General features: G+C 33.9%; 1 protein-coding gene across 1 annotated transcript; it reads left to right on the forward strand.

Annotated features, from left to right (window-relative positions):
* Nucleotides 1-4,095: 4,095 nt before the first annotated feature.
* On the forward strand, nucleotides 4,096-10,097 carry LOC9304389 (DNA (cytosine-5)-methyltransferase 4). The gene is made up of 11 exons (XM_002868271.2): nucleotides 4,096-5,522; nucleotides 5,877-7,386; nucleotides 7,525-7,689; nucleotides 7,792-7,981; nucleotides 8,068-8,179; nucleotides 8,268-8,415; nucleotides 8,491-8,688; nucleotides 8,824-9,102; nucleotides 9,190-9,351; nucleotides 9,437-9,655; nucleotides 9,797-10,097. Exons 1-11 carry the CDS (start codon nucleotides 4,135-4,137, stop codon nucleotides 9,944-9,946), a joined length of 4,521 nt encoding a protein of 1,506 aa, XP_002868317.1. The 5' UTR covers nucleotides 4,096-4,134; the 3' UTR covers nucleotides 9,947-10,097.
* The last annotated feature ends 249 nt before the right edge of the window (nucleotides 10,098-10,346 follow it).

The following is a 10,346-nucleotide window of genomic DNA, read 5'->3' on the forward strand; positions in this document are numbered from 1 at the left end:
AACCGAACCATATACCACGGTGTAAATATTTATAAAGATGTCGTTAAACAAATATTTGGACTTTTACATTTGTTAGTGACATACTAATACAAAATTAAACTTTGGTATATATTTCACACATAAGTACTATATAAAAAAATAATAAAAAGATAAGAAAAGTACCATAAAATATGCATATATTTTGACCACCATTGTCAGTGTCACTACCACGGTCTCCACCCTATTCTCGACCGGATTTATATCAATTATTACGTTCTGAGCCACCGTTACGCATGATCAAAAGCTAACCATAACTGTATTTTGGACCGTGACCAAACCATTTTTCAACCGTAATCGTATAAAACGGTTAAAAACTGTAACCATTAACCACAAAAATAGATTAGTTATGGTTAAAAAATATATTAACCTTAACCGTACGGTTAACCACACTATTAACCGCATAGTTAAAACTTTATAAATATAATTGTGCGTATATCCTGAAAAAACCCGTCTGTTTTTAGTTTGAATGAATTAACTTATTTTGCTATAAAAAAAATTATGCATATAATGCAAAAACAAATATCGAATGTTCAGATAAAGATATTAAAAAAAGTAAATGATACCGCATATGAAAAAATCTACGTTAGAAAAAATAGTCTTTTTCTCAAACAAATATGTTGTAATGCTATATTGCTCGAAATGAAGAAAATTTGGTTTATAACATACTTTTCATCTTATTAAAAGTAGTATAAAAGTTAGGTAACTCGTAAGATTTTGTCTTCGATATTAATTGTATCGTAATCATATAATTGTAACCGTATTTAATCGTAACCGTTGAAACCGTAACTGTATTTAATCGTAACCATTGAAACCGTAACTGTATTTAACCGTAACTGTATTTAACGTAACTGTTTTAACCATATATAAAGTGTCTATGGTTATGGTTAAAGAAAATTTATAACTGTAACCGGTGGTTAATCAATCGTAACCATAATAACCGTAACCGTGTTCATGCCTAACCACCACACCACCACTTTAATCATATGCATATCTACATCACAAGAACATTGCACACAAAAAGATTGATTAAATTACTTCAACTCCAAACATATTGATAACCCGTTCTAATTAAGTGAAAATTAGCGTATTTATATTTAACCTATGATGTACTATTAGTACTAAGTTTGTGATGTATTAATGAACAATAAATGGATATAAAAAAGAGATATAAATGGATTATTTAATTTTGTTTATTTGAATGTTGTTGATGCGACAAATATCTGGTATTGTATCAAATTACCATTGTAAAATAGTATATGGTCAAATAAATAGACATATAAGTTACTTCATTACTTTGCTACAAAGAAAATAACTACCTAAATTAATAATAAACACGCAATGTTGTAAATTAGCAATGCATGAAAAACTTGCAAGATTAATGGGTATACGAATATATTATTATCTTGATACAAACAAACTTAGAGCAGCTCTAACACTCGTTTCTCATTTGGTATCTCAAGAATTTTTTAAAAACAAAACAGTAATGAAAACTAGATATATTTCTGGTTTAAGAGACTTTACTAGTTTTATTTGAGAAATCCATGCACCATTTGTCTCTTTTTTTAGTGGTCGGTTTTGTTTTAATATTAAAATAGTAATATTTTAGTTTTAAGAAACTCAAAAAGTCTCTTATCGATGAGGTTGTTCTTAGCTAAGAAGAATGCATTCTAACAAGTAACAACCATTTATAACCCCACAATTAGTTTTATAAACAAGGATATATTCGTCACAATTTTTAACATGATGTGAAGCAAATAGTGATGAAGAGAGAAGACTAGTTTTTCAATCAATGTTACTATATAATCCAATTTTTCATTAATTATTGAAAATATGAGATTTATAGGGGATATTGCACAAAAGCTTAATTACAACCCATGACCGTAATTAAAATCTTTATGTACAATGTATCACACCATTTATGCGAGCCCTGAATTGTTAGAAAGGTTAATAGGCTACATTGTTATGATGAGAACAAAGGGCGAGTAAAACAAAAGAAAAGTTATTGAAGTTCATGTGTATATGGTTAAAAGAATTTGCACATGTCTTACGCTGATCACAGTGCCTGAAAAAAGCGTTGTTTCGAAAATTGTCTAGGATGCGAAGTATGAATTATCTTTCAATCAAGTAAAAATCCAAAACCCTTGATTGAATTTGTATGAATTATCCAAAAAAAAAAAAGACAAACGCTAAAATTATGGTGAAAGAAGAAACTTTTACGGAAACAAAATCAAAGTACATGTCATACTAAGAGCGATTAATCCGATAGCAAAGAGATTAATCTTAGGTATGGAATGGATTTGATCCCCTACCTAAGATTAAGCAATGGCAAAAATTTAAACGAAATCTTGAATAAGCTAATTTGCAGGTGAATTTTTTTTTCCTAATACATACATGTTAAACATATAAATGTTGTGATTAGATAATACATTATAAAATAATTATAAATTAAAATTCTGTTAATTAGTTGGTTATGTCTATATTTTGTTTATGTTATTGATTAGAAAATAAATAAGGAGAATAAAATAATTTTTATTTTTTCAAAAAATGGGTCCACTTTATATATATATATATTATTTTTTTTGACAGCAGGTCCACTTTATATTTATGGAGGATATAATCTCATTGTTAAAAATGGTAAGAAACCTTCTATATAAATTGGTCAAATATTTTTTCAATCTTCAATTAAAATATTTACTTTTTTTTTATTAATTAATGGAAATATAGGATTTATGATATTCCCCAAAAGCTAAATTTCAACTAAAAGAAGAAAAAGATAAACTCATAACATTAATTAAAATCTTTACGTATAATGTATCAGATCATTTCTGCGAGTCCTGAAATGTTAGTTTTAGAAAATAAATAAGGAGAATAAAATTGTTTTTTTTTTAATTTTTTTTTTTAAATGGGTCAACTTTATGTTTATGGAGGATAGAATCTCAATGTTAAAAAGGGTAAGAAATCTTCTATATAAATTGGTCAAATTTTCTTTCAATCTTTAATTAAAATATTGACTTTTTTTGTTAATTAATGGAAATATAGGATTTATGATATTCCCCAAAAGCTAAATTTCAACTAATAAGAAGAAAAAGTTAAATTACAACTCATAAAATTAATTGAAATCTTTACATACAATGTATCATACCATTTATGTGAGTCCTGAAATGTTAGTTTTAGAAAATAAATAAGGAGAATAAAATAGTTTCTTTTTTTTTTTCTTTTTTAAAATGGGTCAACTTTATGTTTATGGATAGAATCTCAATGTTAAAAAGGGTAAGAAATCTTCTATATAAATTGGTCAAATATTTCTTTCAACCTTTAATTAAAATCAATACTATTTTTAATTAATTAATGGAAATATAGGATTTAGGAGATTCTCCAAAAGTTTGAATTCAACTAGTATAAAAAGAAAAAGCTAAATTACAGCTTATCACATTAAATGAATTTGTAATGTACAGTGTATCACAAGATTTTTGCAAGCACTAAACTTTCAGGCGTTTTTTTGTTCTATTTGAACTAAAAAAAAAGTCTTACCTCCATTCATAGTCCTTCTCTCCTCTCTCTTGTTTTACTACTCTCACTAGATTTAAAACGTAAGTTTTGCTTGTGTCATTTTCCCAATTTTTTTGTCCATATCAAACTAGATTTCATATATTAATTGTTTACTGATATAATATATGTGATGCCGATATAATCTATGTGATGTAGAAAACACTCCTTTGGAGGGGTTTGTAATTATAGTGTATCACAAGATTTTTGCAAATCCTAAATATTAAAAAATTCTAGGCGTTCTTTTGTTCTATTATAAAAAAGTCTTAGCTCCATTTATAATCCTTTGCTTGTGTCTCTCTTTTTTTTTTCACACTCTCACTAAACGTAAGTTTTCTTGTATCATTTTTCTAAACTTTTAATTAGTCGATTCCAAGGATTTGAATTGAAAGTTTTCTGATATTTCATTGTTTACGTCGATATAATCTATGTTATGTAGAAAACACTCCTTTGGAGGGGTTTGATTACATATTTTCATGCAAAAGTTTTATTTAAATTGCATACTAATGATTTGGATAATTTTGTTTCAAAATTAGGTTTTTCTTGAAAATGGACTCAAAAGCTGGGAAACAAAAGAAGAGAAGTGTTGACTCGGATGATGTCTCTAGTGAAAGGAGACCAAAGCGAGCAGCAGCATGCACAAACTTCAAGGAGAAACCTCTCCGTATCTCTGAGAAATCTGCAACTGTTGAAGCCAAGAAAGAGCAGATCGTGGTGGAGGAGATCGTGGCGATAAAGTTAACTTCTTCTTTGGAGAGCAATGATGATCAACCTCGTCCAAACCGGAGGCTAACTGATTTCGTTTTACATGATTCAGACGGAGTTCTACAGCCTGTGGAGATGTTGGAACTTGGTGACATTTTTATCGAAGGTGTTGTCTTACCTTTAGGTGATGACAAAAAGGAAGAAAACGGTGTGAGGTTTCAATCTTTTGGTCGAGTAGAGAACTGGAATATATCTGGTTATGAAGATGGTTCCCCGGTGATATGGATCTCAACCGCGTTAGCCGATTACGATTGTCGTAAACCGGCAAGTAGCTACAAGAAGATGTACGATTATTTCTTTGAGAAAGCTTGTGCTTGTGTGGCGGTATATACCAACTTGTCCAAGAATCCTGATACAAGTCTTGATGAGCTTCTTGCGGCGGTTGTTAGGTCGATGATCGGAAACAAGTTCTTTTCTAGCGGTGCAGCCATCCAAGAGTTTGTTATATCCCAAGGAGAATTCATATATAACCAACTCGCTGGTTTGGATGAGACAGCCAATAATCATGAAACAAGCTTTGTTGAGAATCCTGTTCTTGTGTCTCTAAGAGATCGTGGTAGTAGTAAACTTCACAAGGCTTTGTCTAATGTGGCTTTGGAGATTGATGAGAGCAAGGCCGTGACATCTGATCAACTAATGGATGGTGCTGAGGACGAGGACGTAAAATATGCTAAGCTAATCCAAGAAGAAGAGTACCGGATATCTATGGAGCGGGAGAGAAATAAGAGAAGCTCAACAACTTCTGCTTCAAAGAAGTTTTACATTAAGATCAATGAAGATGAGATTGCCCATGATTATCCTCTCCCATATTACTACAAGAACACCAAAGAAGAAACAGATGAGCTTCTACTCTTTGAAGCTGGCTATGAGGTTGATACGAGGGACCTACCTTACAAAACTCTTCACAATTGGGCACTGTACAACTCTGATTCACGTTTCATATCTCTCGAGCTTCTCCCGATGAAGCAATGTGATGATATCGATGTCACCGTCTTTGGGTCAGGTGTGGTGGCTGAAGATGATGGAAGCGGGTTTTGTCTCGATGATACTGAGAGTTCTACGCAGTCAAATGATCCTGATGGGATGAACATATTCCTTAGTCAAATAAAGGAATGGGTGATTGAGTTTGGGGCAGAAATGGTCTTTGTTACATTACGAACAGATATGGCCTGGTAAGCTTACTATATTCCATTGCATGTTTCTGCGTTATTTGTTGCTTGCTGATCAAGCTAAGAACCCTAATATTTAGTCTTATTCGAACATATAAATTGCTAATCGAATATTTTTAAAAATTCGAGTTTTGGTTGCATTGATAGAGTTATATATTCCGTTCAAGATCGACTAACTTTGTTATATTTTCAATTGGTTTAATTGACTTTGAAAATCTGGGTAGTGATTTTGCAAAAATAAATTATGTATTTAATATTTTTAGTTTTTACTTTTAATTGTTTTATATGAAATGAAGTTTTTTTCTAATACCACATATAGCCTTCGTAATGCTAGTCATGGCTTTGTTACTGATGTAGGTATCGACTTGGGAAACCGTCAAAGCAATATGCTCCTTGGTTTGCAACTGTTATGAAAACAGTAAGGGTTGCGATAAGCATCTTCAATATGCTCATGATGGAAAGTAGGGTTGCTAAGCTTTCGTATGCAGATGTCATAAAAAGACTCAGTGGGTTAGAGGAGAACGATAAAGCTTATATTTCTTCTGATCTCTTGGAAGTTGAGAGATATGTGGTCGTCCATGGACAGATTATCTTGCAGCTTTTCGAAGAGTATCCCGACAAGGATATCAAAAGGTGTCCGTTTGTTACTGGTCTTGCAAGTAAAATGCAGGATATGCGCCACACAAAATGGATCATCAATAAGAAGAAGAAAATTTTGCAAAAGGGAATGAATCTGAATCCAAGGAGAGGCATGGCACCTGTGGTATCAAGAATGAAAGCTATGCAAGCAACAACAACTCGCCTTGTTAATAGAATTTGGGGAGAGTTTTACTCCATTTACTCTCCGGAGGATTCATTGGAGGCGGTTGATGAAAATGTGGGAGAAGAGGAGCTTGAAGAGGTTGAAGAAGAGGACGAGGATGAGGAAGATGATACAGAGGAGAATGTACTAGATGCTGTTGAGGTTCAGAAGTCTCACACTCCGAAGAAAAGTAAAGCCAGTTCTGAAGAAATGGAAATAGAGTGGGACGGTGGAATTATTGGGAAAACTTCTGCTGGTGAGCCTCTCTATGGAAGAGCCCTTGTTGGAGGGGATGTGGTGGCGGTAGGTAGTGCTGTCATCTTAGAAGTTGATGATCCAGATGAAACTCCAGTGATCTATTTTGTGGAGTATATGTTCGAAAGTTTAGATCACTGCAAGATGCTACATGGTAAATTTTTGCAAAGAGGATCAGAGACTGTTCTTGGGATTGCTGCAAACGAGAGGGAACTATTCCTTACTAATGAATGTATTACTGTTCAGCTTAAGGACATAAAAGGAATAGTTAGTCTCGAGATTCGATCAGGGCAGTGGGGGCATCAGTATAGGAAAGAGAACATCGTCGTGGATAAGCTTGACCGGGCAAGGGCAGAAGAAAGAAAAGCTAAAGATTTGCCAACAGAATACTACTGCAAAATCTTGTACTCACCTGAGAGAGGTGGATTCTTTAGTCTTCCAAGAAGTGATATGGGTCTTGGTTCTGGATTCTGTAGTTCATGTAAGATAAGAGAGGATGAAGAGGAAAGGTCCAAAACTAAACTCAATGATTCAAAGAGAGGCTTTCTCTCCAATGGGATAGAGTATTCTTCTGAGGATTTTGTTTATGTAATCCCCAACTACATAAATGAAGACGGTAAAAGAAGGCCAAGTTTTAAGTATAGTCAGAACGTTGGGCTACAAGCTTTTGTGGTTTGCCAGTTAGTGGATATTATTGTCCTAACGGAACCCAAAAAAGGTAGTAAGGCTTCTTTTGAGGTTAACCTGAGAAGGTTTTATAGGCCTGAGGATATCTCTGTAGAGAAGGCCTATGCTTCAGACATCCAAGAGGTAACAACTATTTCTTCCGTATTAATTGAAAAAAAAGAAAAACTATTTCTTACGTAACATATTTAGTAATGTTTAAAAGTTAATCATAAGTTTATCTTAACAAATATTTTTCTTTTTTCTTTTTGGCAATTATTTTAGGTGTATTATAGCAAGGACACATATGTTCTCCCTCCAGACGCTATAAAAGGAAAATGTGAAGTAAGGAAGAAAACTGATATGCCCTTATGTCGTGAATATCCAGTATTAGACCATATCTTCTTCTGTGAACTTTTCTATGACTCCTCCAATGGTTATCTCAAGCAGGTATATATTTTAATTACTTTTGTACAGTTTTTAAAGACTATGGTTATTGTTGGTTCCGACAAGAAATTTGAACCGCTGTTTCTCTTAACTGTCATGTAACAGTTGCCTTCCAATATGAAGCTGAAGTTCTCTACTATTAAAGACGACAAACTTCTAAGAGAAAAGAAGGGGAAAGGAGTAGAGAGTGAAACTGACTCTGTGAAGCCAGATGAGGCACCTAAAGAGATGCGTCTAGCTACACTAGATATTTTTGCTGGATGTGGTGGCCTCTCTTATGGACTAGAAAAGGCGGGTATGTATTTATCTCTGATCATACACTTTATCTTTCAAAACGCTTGAACAACATGTATTCATATGCATGGTTTATATGTACACAAGGTGTATCGGATACAAAGTGGGCGATCGAGTATGAAGAGCCAGCTGCGCAAGCTTTTAAACAAAACCATCCTGACGCGACGGTTTTTGTTGACAACTGCAATGTGATTCTTAGGTAAATAGCCAACAGAAAAATACAATTTACTCTTTCCTATAGGTTATATCTTGTGCTGGGATCAGTTGGTTGAGATTATTAATAACAGGGCTATAATGGAGAAAGGTGGAGATGTGGATGATTGTATCTCTACTACGGAGGCAGCTGAACTTGCAGCTAAACTTGATGAGAACCAGAAGAGTACTCTGCCACTGCCTGGACAAGTGGATTTCATCAACGGAGGGCCTCCATGCCAAGTATATCTTTAAATTGTTGTTATACATTTTGTGGAATGAGTGAAGAGCTTCTTAATGATTTGGAAAATTTGGCAGGGATTTTCTGGTATGAACAGGTTCAGTGACCGCTCTTGGAGTAAAGTCCAATGTGAAATGATATTAGCATTCTTGTCTTTTGCTGATTATTTCCGGCCAAAGTATTTTCTTCTCGAGAACGTGAAGAAAATTGTATCTTTCAATAACGGGCAAACATTTCAACTTACGATCGCTTCTCTTCTTGAAATGGGTTACCAGGTAATAATATTTATTTCCTAATGCTATTATTTTCATGTCATGGTCGTTCTTATACGTGATTGCTCTTTAGTTGAAGTTGGTGACATATGAAATAGAGCAATGGTTTTCATATAACAAGTCTGTTGAAACATGTAGGTAAGATTTGGACTCTTGGAGGCAGGAGCATATGGAATATCTCAACCTCGTAAAAGAGCTTTCATTTGGGCAGCTGCACCAAACGAAGTTCTTCCAGAATGGCCTGAGCCGATGCATGTCTTTAATAATCCGGGTTTCAAAATCTCACTATCTCGAGGTTTGCATTGTGCTGCTGTTCATAATACTAAATCTGGTGCACCTTTCCGCTCAATTACGGTGAGAGACACAATCGGCGATCTACCACCAGTGGAAAACGGAGAATCTGAGATAAATAAAAAGGTATGATTTAATAACATCAGCACAAGAACGTATCTATACATTACATTAAATACAATAACTTAACATCATGGTTCTCGTGCCTTGTAGTATAAAGATGTTCCAGTTTCATGGTTCCAAAAGGAGATGAGAGGAAACATGACTGTTCTCACTGATCATATCTGTAAGCAGATGAACGAACTAAATCTCATTCGCTGTAAGAAAGTCCCTAAGAGGCCGGGTGCGTCCTGGCGTGACCTGCCGGACGAAAACGTAAGTCTTACTCTTATACACCCGGTTATGGAAATTCTTATTAAATCTACACACACTTTAAACGCAATTTCTTATAATATTACAGGTGATATTATCAAATGGACTTGTGGAAAAATTGGTTCCATTTGCTATGTCGAACAAAGCTAATGAGCAAAATCGGTATAAAGGACTCTATGGTAGATTGGACTGGCAAGGCAACTTTCCCACTTCCATCACCGATCCTCAGCCCATGGGTTTTGTGGGAGTGTGCTTCCATCCTGACCAGGACAGAATAATTACTATCCGTGAATGCGCCCGATCTCAGGTAATAAAAACTCTTATGTTCCTTCCTTGTTAGTCTTCTAGCATCAATATAAGTGTAGATATTTGGTTTTGGAAATTAAGAAATATTAGATTATGAATACAACTCTTTTAAGTGACATTGTGGTTTTATAAAAACTTGCAGGGGTTTCCGGATAGCTATGAGTTTTCAGGGAAGAAAAAAGACAAACATAGGCAGATTGGGAATGCAGTCCCTCCACCATTGGCGTTTGCTCTCGGTCGGAAGCTCAAAGAAGCCCTATATCTCAAGATTTCTCTTCAACAACAATCCTAAAACGAACATCCAAATCTGCATAATGCCAAATGTATAATATAGATTATATTGTCATTTTTTTAAATAGTATAATCCTCTTCTTGAAACTCAAAGTCTAAAGTGAGGTTTGTTTATTCCATTCTGAATCGATTATAATTTTTAATCAAGCAAAGCAATGGTGTCTATGGACTATGATTTATCGCATTGCGATTTGGGTAAAAAACAGATAAACGTTTAAATAAAGGAGCATCTTTTCAATCATATTGCGTGGAAAAGAAGTTTTGGAAATTATTGAGATGTATTGGAAAAATTTTAAAAGTTATTTGTTATACTCTTCTTACCCTTTTTTCGACTTGAAATATTACAATTTAAGTCACGTAGCCATTTCACAATACATAGATCATGACCAACTCAACATTAT

This window comes from Arabidopsis lyrata, assembly GCF_000004255.2.
Source record: "Arabidopsis lyrata subsp. lyrata unplaced genomic scaffold ARALYscaffold_7, whole genome shotgun sequence".
NCBI lineage: Eukaryota > Viridiplantae > Streptophyta > Magnoliopsida > Brassicales > Brassicaceae > Arabidopsis > Arabidopsis lyrata.

Bases quoted from the DNA above. Each gene is read 5' to 3' on its own strand.
- LOC9304389 (XM_002868271.2), top strand. From the start codon at position 4,135: ATGGACTCAAAAGCTGGGAAACAAAAGAAGAGAAGTGTTGACTCGGAT. The intron at 7,690-7,791 runs GTATATATTTTA...GTCATGTAACAG, and splicing joins CCAATGGTTATCTCAAGCAG to TTGCCTTCCAATATGAAGCT. The intron at 7,982-8,067 runs GTATGTATTTAT...TATGTACACAAG, and splicing joins TTATGGACTAGAAAAGGCGG to GTGTATCGGATACAAAGTGG.